Here is a 12644-nt window from a genome sequence, read left to right as displayed (position 1 = left end):
AAACAATGAATATCCCAAAAGGAAACACAGCAACCACAAACTATAGAGGGGAAGGAAGGAGGGAAAATAGGACTGCAGCAATGTGGATCCTCGAACATCTACATTTATGGTAGGTACAAAACTGTACTATGTTCTTCGTCTCACATTGCTGCAGTCATAACTTGTGGGTAGAATCCCAAAGCAAAGGAAAAGGGAGGCTGGCAAACTAAAAAGCATTAGGAGCAGCTAACATGCCCTGTAAAACTGCAGTGGCAAACCCAGCCCTGGACTTGGAATAAAGAGGGAGATGGTAATGCTTAGTAAAAGTGTGTACTGAACTCCAAGTAGCTGCCTCCAAAATATCCTTAGTAGCTACCCCCCTCAAAAAGGCAGTAGAAGTGGCAGTAGCCCTAGTAGAATGAGGTCTGATTCCCGCAGGAACATTCTTCCCATGATGAGAATAACAAAAAGCAATAAGTGACCAATCCACTTAGAAATAGTTTGCTTTGAAACAGCTTTCCCTTGTGAACCCAAAGCAAAAGAAATAAATAACTGTTGAGTCTGCCTGAACTCTTTAGTTCTGCTCAAATAATAACGTAGCTGCCTGTGGATGTCCAAAGAATGCAAGACTTTTCCCCCCTTATTTTGGGGATCAGCATAAAAAGTAGGCAAATGAATAGACTGGTTCAAGGCCACATTAGAAATCACTTTAGGCATAAAAGTAGGGTTTGTACGCAAAGAAACTCTATCCTTATGGAATATCAGAAAGGGTTCAACTGCCATGAGTGCCTGCAATTCAGATACCCTCCTAGCAGAAGTAATGGCCACTTCCAAGACAAAAACTTTACCTCCTTTTGAACCTGCAGCTACGTCTGAGTTAAAGTAAGCTTCTCCAACACAAAATTGAGATCCCAGGAAGGAGTAGGAGCTCTACGTGGGGGTCTTATATTTTTTGTCCCTCTAAGAAATTGTTTAAACAAAGGGTGAGAAAATAACGGAGGGTCACAATCATAGTGAGCAGAAATGGCTGCAGCATGAACCTTCACAGAAGAAAATGACAAACCCTTGTCCAGTAATTCAGTAAGGTACTGTAGTGCAAAACTCAAATTAGGTACTGAAACATCAAAGCCCTTTGCTGTGCTCCAAAGAAAAAATCTCCTCCATTTATCAGCATAAACTTTTCGAGTACTAGGCCTCCTGGCTTCCAAAATGACATCTAAAACCTGTTGAGGAAGCTGAGACCCCATCGGCTCTAAAACAGAATACGCCAGGCTGTTAGATGCAGGGACTGCACCCTGACATTGAGAAAATGATTGTTTGACTGGGATAACAAGTGAGGAATCTGTGGCAAAGGCCAAGGGGGCTCCTGAATTAAACTCCTCAGCAGAGGATACCAATGCTGATGTGGCCAATCTGGTGCTATTAGAATCATGCAAGGCTTGTCCCGCCTGACTTTCAAGAGTACCTTGGGAAGAAGAGGCAGAGGGGGGAAAGCATAGACGTGAAGGTTGTTCCAACTGAAAGATAGAGCATCCACTTTCCAAGCTTTTGGGTGAAACATCTTTGTGCAAAATTGTGGCAGTTGGAAATTCAGTGGAGAAGCGAAAAGATCTATGTCTGGAGTTCCCCAAGCCACGGTCAACTGTTGAAATACCTGAGGGTCCAATTTCCACTCGTGGGGATCCACAATTTGTCTGCTCAATACATCTGCTAGGGAGTTCTGTGCTCCTGGCAGAAACTGTGCTTGAAGATTGATGTGCAAACTCAGAGCAGTCTCCCACAATATCATTGCTTGTCTGCAAAAAGGGTAAGAATGGGTTCCCCCCTGCTTGTTGAAGTACCACATGACTGTTGTGTTGTCTGTTCGAATCAACACCTGTCCCGGCTGAAGTAGGTCCTTGAAGGCCATCAAGGCAAATTGGACTGCTAACATCTCCTTCATGTTGATATGCAAATGTAGTAGCTTGGGAAGCCACGTGTCTTGTATCCATTTCCCATTGAAGTGTGCTCCCCAAGCCAAGTCCGAGGCATCCGTCGTAATGATCTGACTCGCCTCTGGTCGGGTCACAGAGTCCCCTGTTTAGGTGACATTCCTGAGCCCACCACAAGAATTCCTTCTGGATGCAAGGTATTATCCGAATGACAGTGTCCAAACCGTGGCAGTGTTGAGTCCATACACTTTTGAGATACCATTGTAGCTTCCTCATATGCAGTTGGCATTGGAAAGTACTAGAATGCAAGATGCCATGAACCCCAAGGCTTGAAGGACTGTCCTTGCAGTCAGCCTGGACATTACTGATAACTGCTGGAAGTATAGATGAAGAGTTCTTTGTTTGTCCGGGGTCAGAAATGCCATCTGAGAAGCTGTATTCAGTCTCACACCCAGAAAGCACATGTCCTGAGAGGGCACTAGACTGGACTTTATTTCGTTCACAGAATACCCTAGGCACCTTAAAACTGCCATTACATACTGGAGATGTTGTAGTAACTTGTCTTTGTCTTGAGCAAGAATCAGGCAATCGTCCAGATAAGGATAAATTTGTATTCCCCTCTGTCTGAAGAAAGCAATTACAGGAGCCAGAACTTTTGTGAACACCCTGGGCGCAGTAGATAACCCAAAGAGCAATGCAGAGAACTGATAATGAGAAGTACCAGCCCGAAATCTCAGGAACCTCCTGCAGCTGGGCCTGATAGGGATGTGAAGATAGGCCTCTGAGATCCAGGGTTACCATTCAGTGATCTTTGCCTAGCATAGGCAGAAGTTGTTGTAATGTTAACATTTTGAACTTTGGAATATCTAGGTAGGTATTGAGAATGGACAAATCCAGAATTGGCCTCCAAGTGTTTCCTTTCTTTGGCACTAGGAATAGACGGGAATAAAATCCTAGGCCTACTTCTGATGGAGGGACCACCTGAATTGCCCCCATCTGCAAAAGCAAAGAAATTTGCTCCTGAGCCTCCAGCCTTTGCTGAGGAGGCACATCCTGCATGCCTTTGAAAGGAGGAAAAGTGTGAAAATAAAACTTGTAACCTTGATTTATTATTTCCAACACCCATTTGTCCTGGGTGACCAAATGCCAGTTTTGTTTGAAAAGTCCCAACTTTCCTCCTAGAGGAGCTGCCAGAAAAGAAGGGTCTGGCAGCTGAAGATACAGGTCATTGGGTCTGTTTACGAAAAGGCTGACCCCTGCCCTCACCAGAAGACTGTGCAGGAGAACTCCAAGTCCTAGGTCTGAAAGAACCCTGAGCGTGAGCCCTGCCTCTACCACGTCTAGACCTGCCCTTAGACTGATAATCAGAAGAAGGGTAGGACCATCCTCTAGCAGGCCAATTCCTACTAAACTTAGGGGGCTGCACCTGCAAAAAATCCTTGACCGTCTGCATAGACTTAGCCTTATCTTCCATCTTTTTCAAAACTGACTCCACAGGAGAACCAAAAAGAACTTCAGATTGAAGAGGAGCATCCAAAATCCGAGCCTTAACATGCTCTGTCAAATTTTGATCCTTAAGCCAGGCATGTCTACGAATAACTGAACCTGTAGCAGCCACCCTGGATGAAGCCTGAAGAGCATCGAAACCACACTGTAAAGAATGTTTGCCAACTTGATCTGATGCATGAACCAACTCCTGGAGCTCCTTACACTCTATACCCTCAGATAAAGCATCCACCTTAGATTTCAATTGGCCTAACAAAAAGTTCTGATACTTCAGCATATGAAACTGGCAATTCAAAGCCCTCATAGCTAATGTAGAGGAGGTGTACACTTTTTCCCCCCACCTATCTAACGCTCTAGAATCTTTATCCAAAGGAACTGGATTCTTAGCCACAGAAGCCCTGACGCCCTTCGGACCTTGAATAATAGTTTCCGGATCAGCTCTGGGACTCTTGTACAAATACTTATGTGCTTCTGGAACTCTGTAATATCTGTCTGGCTTGACAGGGGCAGGGGGCAAAGAATCAGGATTAAGGGAAGCTTCAGAAAAAACATCCTGAACAACATCTAAGACAGGGGGAATAGCCAAGGGCCTATGTTGTGGCAAAAACAAAAATTCCCTAAGCCTTTTCCGAGAATCTGAAAAATCCTGACCTTCCCACTTGAAATGTTCCCTCATGGAATGTAAAGTTTCAGAAAAGGAGAAGCAGAAGGACAGGAATCCTCTGCATCCGAATCTGAATAGGGAGGGAAATCCTGAATTTCTTCAGCTGAGGAATCAGAGTAGTCTGAAGAATGCTCCATTCCCTCTAAATCTGCCTCCACCCTAGGCCTCTTCTCTGGGGGCATAGAACCCCTGATCAAAGTAATCAAGTCCTCTGCCATTTTCAACATATGCTTTTTAGGAACAGGGGCTGGAGAGCTAGAACTATGGCCAGGGCCAGCAAGACCAGGTTTGGCCTTAGCATGGCCTTTAGCCACTGAAGTAGAAGGCCTAATAACCTTTTGTAAAGATGGAACTACAGATACCTGAGAAGCACCCTCGGCCTGGCCTAACTCCTGAGAGGCCAACTCCTGCAAAAGTAAAGGTTCCCCCTGGGATTCAGCCGAACCCTCGGCAGGATCCACAGTTTCAACCGGAGGTTCCATAGAACCGGCGTCCGCAACAGATGACTCATCCGGTTTAGACCTCAAAGATTTATCTTTATGCTTTTTAGCGGTAGCAGGCGTCGGAGGATCCGACGGTATGTTATAGTTACACCGTTTACCGAAAACAAGCCTGGCACAGTCTAATCTTCGTTTAATGGTGCGCTTATTAAATCTAGCACAAAAGTGACACCCGACTACGTCGTGTTCAGGCCCCAAGCAAGGAATACAGAGAGAATGATAATCCCTATGAGGTATCTGTTTCCCACAAGAAATACAATTATTAACTTTTTCTGACATCCGGATAACTGAGGCAAGAAAAGACAAAAATTTCCCCAACGGGGTACTTAGCCCAACTTGGTCTTCGGTCTGAAACTCGAAAAATGAAAATTTCAGAATGCCGAACGGCACTTGCAAATGCTGCTTCTGCTTCGGACCACGCGGCAAGAAAGACTGAGGATATGGCGTCGGTCATGCGCTTAAGTACTACTACGTACTGACGTCAGCTCTGGGCGACAATGACAGACGCCAGCCTAGCTCTTTGGTATTCGGGCCGACCGAGAACAGCGGACTACCCACAGGTTATGACTGCAGCAATGTGAGACGAAGAACATCGGATGCAGTGGCTTATCCATTTTGAAATAGTCTGCTTTGAAATAGCCTTTCCTTCTGATCCTGCAGCATATGTCACTAGTAATTGCTCAGTTTTTCTTAGAACTTTAGTCCTGCTCAAGTAGAATCTTAGCTGTCTGTGTACATCCAAGGAATGCAGAATTCTCTCCCCCTTGTACTGCAGATTTGGATAAAAGGTTGGCAGATGAATAGTTTGGTTAAGAGCCACACTGGAAACCACCTTAGGCATAAATGAAGGATTGGTCCTCAGAGACACCCTTGTCTGGGTAAAATATGATAAAAGGCTCCACAGCCATGAGGGCCTGTAGCTCCGAGACTCTTCTTGCTGAAGTAATTGCTAGGAGCAGAGCTGTTTTCCATGATAAGAACTTTAGATCTGCAGTAGCAGCTGGTTCAAATGGTGGCAGGGTGAGCTTTTCCAACACATAATTGAGGTCCCATGCAGGTACTGGTGATCTTCTGGGAGGCCTTAAATTTTTGGCTCCTCTAAGATACTGCTTTAGTAAAGGATGAGAAAAGATTGGTGCATCTGTATTGTAATGAGCCGAAATGGCAGAGGCATGGATTTTTATTGATGAGAAAGACAGGCCTTTGTCAAGCATCTCAGTCAAGTATTGTAATATCTGAGGAATATTTGGTTCTGCTGTATCAGTTTCTTGTGCTTGATTCCAAGCACAGAATCTCTTCCATTTATCAGCATAAGATTTTCTAGTACTAGGCCTTCTGGCTTCCAAAATGACATCCATCACAGCTTTACTGATAGGTGTTGTTTGCATAACTACATGATAAGCCATGCTGCCAGGTTCAGTGTTTGGAGCTGATTGTGCAGGATCTGATAGTTTTGCTGGGACAGTAATTGAGGTCTTTGAGGTAAGGTCCAAGCTGGGTATTGAGACAAGTTCCTTAGGACTGGGTACCAGTATTGGCGTGGCCAGTTCGGGGCAATTAGTATCATCTTTGGTTTCTCTTGTCTGACTTTTAGTAGGACCTTGGGAAGAAGAGGCAGAGGAGGAAAGGCGTAAATTGATAGGTTTTTCCAACTGAAGGATAGGGTGTCCACTTTCCATGCTTGTCTGTGATAAGTCCTTGTGCAGCATCTTTTCAATTGATCATTTTGAGGAGAGGCAAACAGATCTATGTCCGGGCTCCCCCATTTCCTTGTTATCAAGCTGAAGACTTGTGGATCTAGTTCCCAGTCGTGAGGATCCATAAGGTTTCTGCGTAAATCGTCTGCCAGAGTATTTTGTTTTCCTGGCAGGAATTGAGCTTGAAGATGTTCTTGGTAAGTCAAAGTTGTGTCCCACAGTGCCATCACTAGTCTGCAAAGGGGGTATGAATGCGTGCCCCTCTGCTTGTTTATATACCACATAACTGTGGTGTTGTCGGTCTTTATCAGTAGTTGTCCTGGATGAAGTAAGTCCTTGAAGGCTGTCAGGGCATTTTGAACAGCTAACATCTCTTTTTGGTTGATATGCAGATGCATTTGTTTTGGAGTCCATATGCCCTGAATGCATCTTCCCGCCAGGTGGGCCCCCCATGCATAATCTGATGAGTCTGTTGTTAAGGTTTGGCTGGCAGTGGGTAGAGTGAAGGGCCATCCCATGTTTTGGTGACATGCCTTTGCCCACCATAGAAACTCCTGTTGTAGGCAGGGAATGAGAGGAATCATTGTTTCCAGACTGTGACAATGCTGACTCCATAAACTTTTTAGATACCATTGAAGTTTCTTCATATGCAGTCTTGCATATGGAATCAGTAGGATGCAGGATGCCATGAACTCCAAAGCCTGCAGAGTTTGTCTTGCAGATAACTGGGTTTTTGTTGCCATCAGTTTGAAGTAAGTAGTCAGTTGCCTTTGTTTGTCTGGCATGAGGAAAGCCATCTGGGCAGTTGCATTCAAGCTTGCACCCAGGAATGTTATCTTTTGAGAGGGTACCAGTTGTGATTTCTTTTCATTTATTGTGTACCCTAGGAATGTTAGAAGCCTTTTCACAAATGCCAGGTGCTGAAGAAGAATGTCCTTGTTCTCTGCTTGAAAGAGACAGTCATCCAAGTAAGGATATATTTGTATACTTCTTTGTCTGCAAAAAGACCCTGGGCACAGTAGATAAGCCAAAGGGCAGTGCAGAGAATTGGTAATGCATTAAGCCAACCTTGAAATGGAGATATCTTCCCCTTATTGGGACACGCAGGTATGCCTCTTTTAGGTGTAATGTCACCAGCCAAGCATTCTTGCCCAGCATGGGCAGAAGCTGCTGCAAAGTTAGCATTTTGAATTTTGGAATGTCTAGGAATGTGTTCAAAATTGATAAATCCAGTATTGGCCTCCAGGCCTTCTCCTTTCTGGGTACCAAGAACAGTCTTGAGTAAAAACCTTCTCCTTTTTCCTGTTCTGGTACTGGCTGAATAGCCCCCTTATCCATGAGGGACATACACTGTTTCTGTGCCTCTGCCCATTGATTTTTTTGGCAGCTCCGGCCAACCATTTGCCATTGGCAGAGTATGGAAATGGAATCTGTATCCCTGTGATACTATGTTTAGCACCCACTTGTCCTGGGTTATTAACTGCCAATTTTGTGCAAAATGTGTTAACTTCCCCCCTAAGGGTGCTGCCAAAAGGTAAGTGCTTGGTGATGGCAGAGGGAAGTCATTAAGACTGTTTTCTGTAGGGTTGCACTTTATCTCCAGATTTGGAGATAGAAGCATCTCATTGTTTTGACCTGTAAGAATCTTGTGCCTGGTATCTAGAACCTTTAGGGTGTTTGGATTTGTCCCTTTGAGCTCTGTTGGACACAGGAAAGGACCATTTTTTTGTAGGCCAATGTCTACCGAATCTTGGTGGCTGCACTTGTAAGAAGTCTTTTAGCTTTGTCTTCCATTTTCTTTAAAACCTCTTCTGCCTTAATACCAAACAGAGTATCATGCTGTAAAGGCGCATCCAGTAATTTAGCTTTAACATGATCAGGCAAATTTTGCTCTTTAACTAGGCATGCCTCCTAATCACAGATCCAGTAACTGCGGCCCTGCAGGAGGCCTCTAAGGAATCAAAACCACATTGCAAAGTATGCTTTCCAACTTGGTTCAGCTGCATGCAATAATTCCTGCAATTCTTTACTTTCAGAAATCAACATCATTTTCTGTTTCAGCAATCCCATAACATGTTGTTGATACTTGAGCATATGAAACTGGCAGTTTAAGGTCTTAATTGCTAAGGTTGCAGATGTATAAACCTTCTTTCCCCATCTATCCAGTGCCCTTGAATCTCTGTCAGAGGGGGGTAGGATTTTTTGCTGTTGAGGCCTTAACTCCCTTTGGACCCTGTGAAACAGTTTTAGGGTCAGCAGCAGGGTTTCTAAATAAAAATTTGTGTGAGTCAGGGACCCTGTAATATCTGTCAGGCTTGCTGGGAGCCGCAGGTAAGGAGTCAAGCTCGACTCTGAAAACACATCATCCACAATGCCTAAAACAGGGGGAATGGCTAAAGGCCTGTGCTGAGGGAGAAGAAGGAAATCCCTGAGCCTCTTATGATTCTGAGAAATCTTGACTCTCCCAGTGAAAATGCTCCCCCAAAGTATGCAAGGTTTCGCCAAATGAATAATCGTCAGGAGGTGATGCAGATGGGATAGATTCCTCTGCATCAGAATCCTCATAGGGAAGTATAGATAATTCCTGATCAGAAGAGGAATCAGAAGAAATAGAAACCTGATCTGAAGATTCATAATCAGTGTCTTGCCTAGGCCACTTATCAGAAGGGGGTTGGGAACCCCTGATCAAGGTAATTAGGTCTTCAGCCATTTTGATCATCTGTTTTTTAGGCATAGCGGCCTGTGCACATGGCTCATGCGTCAGTTTTTTAGCTTTAGATGTTGCTTTTGTCTTTGGTTTTGAAGCTGTCGTTGGTTTTATATAAAAATGTTGAGGCCTGAATACACCCTCAGAAGCCGGTGCCTGCTCAGCGGCTCCAGACCCATCCGAGGGAGAGACATCCATGGGGTACAATACTTTGAGTATCTCGCGGTGTGCCAGACACCACATGGATCTCGGTAGGAGTCTGCAACTCGAAAGTAGCGGGTATCAGGGGCTGCGAAAGCGCCTCACTGAGTACCGGCGAACTGGCGATTGGCTTAGAAGCTTCGTCGGTTTTGGCCCTCGACGGTCCATCTCTGTCCTTTTCTTTGCATTTTTTTGTGTACTCTGGTAGTCGGATTGCTATCCGACGACATTTCAGGGTAGTTAAATCTGTTTCCAAAATATTTTGAGGCAAAAATATACTGACGCTTAATAGTGCATTGGTTAGATCTAGCAAAAACCGACAGCCAGGCACGTTGTGATCAGGGCCTAGGCAAGGAATACAGTATATAAATGGAAATCCTTATGAGGTATTTGCTTCCCACAAGTAATACAATTATTAACTTTTTCTGACATCAGAATGGAGCAAGAAAAAAGTTTCCTCAACGGGGTACTTAGCTTTAGTGAAAACTTCGGTTCTGAAACTCAAACTCGAAAATTTCAGGAGTCGGCCGACCGGCACTTGCAAACTGCTTCTGCTTCGGGCACCGCGCGGCAAGAAAGACTAAAGAAAATGGCATTGGCTGCTTGTTGTATACCCCTGACGACCTGATGTCATGGAAGAGGAGACAGCAACTGACGCAGGACCCAAGACTTTGGAATTCAGGCCGACTGAGGGCAACCTGCCAGCAGATTATCCAAATGTAATGACTGCAGCAGTGAAACACTAAGAACATCTGCATGGTCAGGGATGTGGGTTCTACTTTCACTGCAAATAATTACAATGCTCAAGTACCATTCACATTTTATGCATATTATACATTTTCCATGCTGCAAGATTTATAGCCACCACATATTTTAATAAAAAAATACATTTTGAACAGTATTCGAGTGCTACAACCAATTTCCGTCTATAGACTTGTGCCATTTTCTGGAAACATGCTAGTCGCATGTGTGCTGTTGCTGTAGAATTGCTGAATGCTTGGTTAGTGGGGATGTATACTGTATAGGTAAGCAAAAGAAAAGTGCAGACTCGAGCATTCCTGTTCCAAATTTAGGTAGGCCAAGAAATCCACTCACCTGTGTTCTTGGGTAGCTGGGTTGAAACTCTTGGCACTTTGGAGCTCCTATGTCAAATAGGTACTAATCTTGGGCAGGTGGGTGAGGCACAGTCACCAATATGACTTAACTGTTTTAAGCACCGAACACACTTTAATAGTGAATGTCATGACTAAGATCAAAACTGTGCAAGCAGTGGAAAAAGACATGGCACATTCAGGGGCTAGGTATACTCTCTCCTAGTGCAGTCCAGGTTAAACATCCGCAAACGCAGAAATTTCAAAGATACATCAGATTGAGAGAAAGCGGAAAGAGAATCAATCACTTATCAACCAACAGATCAGCCCACTGAGAGACGTCAGAAATGGTAAGCACAATTAACTGAAAAAAATATGCTGTAGCTTAAAGCACATTATTATTTCCTCTATCCCACTTACATTGCTTCTGGTAAACATAACTCAATAAAAATAACTCAATAAAAATAAGGTGAGAAAACCAAGAATCCGTGAAAAGTTGCTTCTACAAACAGTAAAGTCTACTGATGGGGCTTTACTCACTTGATATTTAGGTCAGTGAGCTACAAATGAAAGAGGCTTCTAAATGCTGAACTGCAGACAGGGTCAGGATTATAGCTAAACTCATATCAAGGTAGTGAAGTACTGAATAAAACTATACCTTATGAAGTTCCTCTTCTGATGCTGCTAGTTTTGCTTTCCATGTATGTTCCTCCTCTTCAACACTTTTTTGGAGATGTTTAAGCATGCCTTCCTGTAACACAGATGGACAAACTTCACTGGACACTACTAAATACTCTTAAAAGTATTAAAAAATATATTAATCCACTCTAACAAGCAAAAGAAAGCATGCAGCCTTTGCACCCACCGTTTCAGCAAGAACAGTTCTGTATTGGTCACAATCCTGCTGTAGTGTGTTGTGAGACTCCTCAGCTTCTTTTAGTCTAAGCTGTAGTGTGCTCTGAACTTTTTCGGCCTCTGCCAGTTCAGACTCTAGCCTGCTCTGTGCTTTCGCTGCTGCCACTAACTCCTGTTGCAATATGCTCTCAGCTTTCTCTGCTTCTGTCATTTTTAGCTGTAGTATGCTGTGAGCCTTCTCTGATTCTGTTAATTTCAGTTGCAGTGTGTCCTGACCTGTCTCTGTTAATTTTTGTTGCAGTGTGCTCTGAACTGCTTCTGCTTCTGTCAGTTTTTGCTGCAGTGTGCTCTGAATTGTCTCTGCTTCTGATAACTTTATCTGTAGTGTTTTCTTGGTCTCCTCTGCTTCTGTCAGTGTCAGCTGTAGCGTACTTTTAGCAGCCTCTGCTTCTCTCAGTTTAAGTGCCAGTTCCTAGAAAAGATTCACAAAAAGTTAGTACACTGCACACACCTACAAAGTTCATCACCCCCAAACATACCTAAAAAAGTGTGAGCAAACAGACATCCTCATTAAGACCAGACAGCAGTTATCCTCATCAGGTCAACCAAACCATTACCAGGTCATGTAACAGACAGCAAGACTAAAAACTGCTGGACACAATCAGCAGATCAAAAACACTGCATCAATGGGCCCCAATAATATCACAGGATGCCTCAACTGCATGAAATATGACCTATCAAGACCACTAAAATCACTATTTAACTACAGCCTCCAGACAGGCTTTGTGCCAAATGAATGGGGGACTCCAACTGTTATCCCGCCGCACAGCAGCAGGCCATCTACAGACTTGGGTAACTACAGACCCACAAGTGTGACTAGTCTCATATGCAAGGCCATGGAAAGGAATATCATGAAACAATAAATGACAAAAGAAAACTTCAGTCACTGGATCCAGCCCGGTTTGTTTTTGTCAAGGGCAAGTCATGCCTACTCAACCTGGTGGACTTATTCGAGGTCACCAAAGCAAGAGATGAGGGGAAAGTGAATATTGCCTACCGTGACATGGCCAAAGCTTTCAAAACAATGCCCCACTCTGGCACAAACTCATGAAATTAGGTACAACCCCCTATGTCAACCAATGGAAAGCACCATTTAGAATGGGAAGTACATCTCCACAAACAGGCCAGTCAATAATGAATTCTCTCAGGGCTTGGTGCTGGGGCTTCTTTTTATCTACTTCTCTGAGGTCAGGGCCAATGTCAAGGGCTTGTGGCTGACCAAGCTTGCAGATGATTGTAAACTGGGTCCAGTCATAAAATCCCCAATGACAAATCTTTCAAGATGGCCCAATACAGATACAAATGGTGCCAGAGCCATGGTCGATTGCAAACTGGGTCCAGTCATAAAATCCCCCAATGACAAATATTTCAAGATGGCCCAATACAGATAAAACTGGTGCCAGAGCCATGGTCTACAACTTGATCCTACCCATGGAAACTACCACAACTAACA

The 12644-nt window shown here is 44.1% G+C and overlaps 1 protein-coding gene across 1 annotated transcript in view; it reads right to left on the bottom strand.

The window, feature by feature from the left end:
* RRBP1 (ribosome binding protein 1) overlaps positions 1-12644 on the bottom strand; it is a gene marked incomplete in the record, with an annotated part of 1023325 nt that overhangs the window by 347438 nt on the left and 663243 nt on the right. Inside the window, 2 exon segments of the mRNA XM_044056904.1 lie at positions 10935-11027; positions 11142-11603. Of these exon segments, the coding sequence (XP_043912839.1) occupies positions 10935-11027; positions 11142-11603 (555 nt within the window).

This window comes from Protopterus annectens, chromosome 1.part2 (assembly GCF_019279795.1).
Source record: "Protopterus annectens isolate FY-2018-M chromosome 1.part2, PAN1.0, whole genome shotgun sequence".
Classification (NCBI taxonomy): Eukaryota; Metazoa; Chordata; order Ceratodontiformes; family Protopteridae; genus Protopterus; species Protopterus annectens.
The sequence above is the reverse complement of the archived record's forward strand: the minus strand, read 5'-3'. Positions and strand labels throughout refer to the sequence as shown.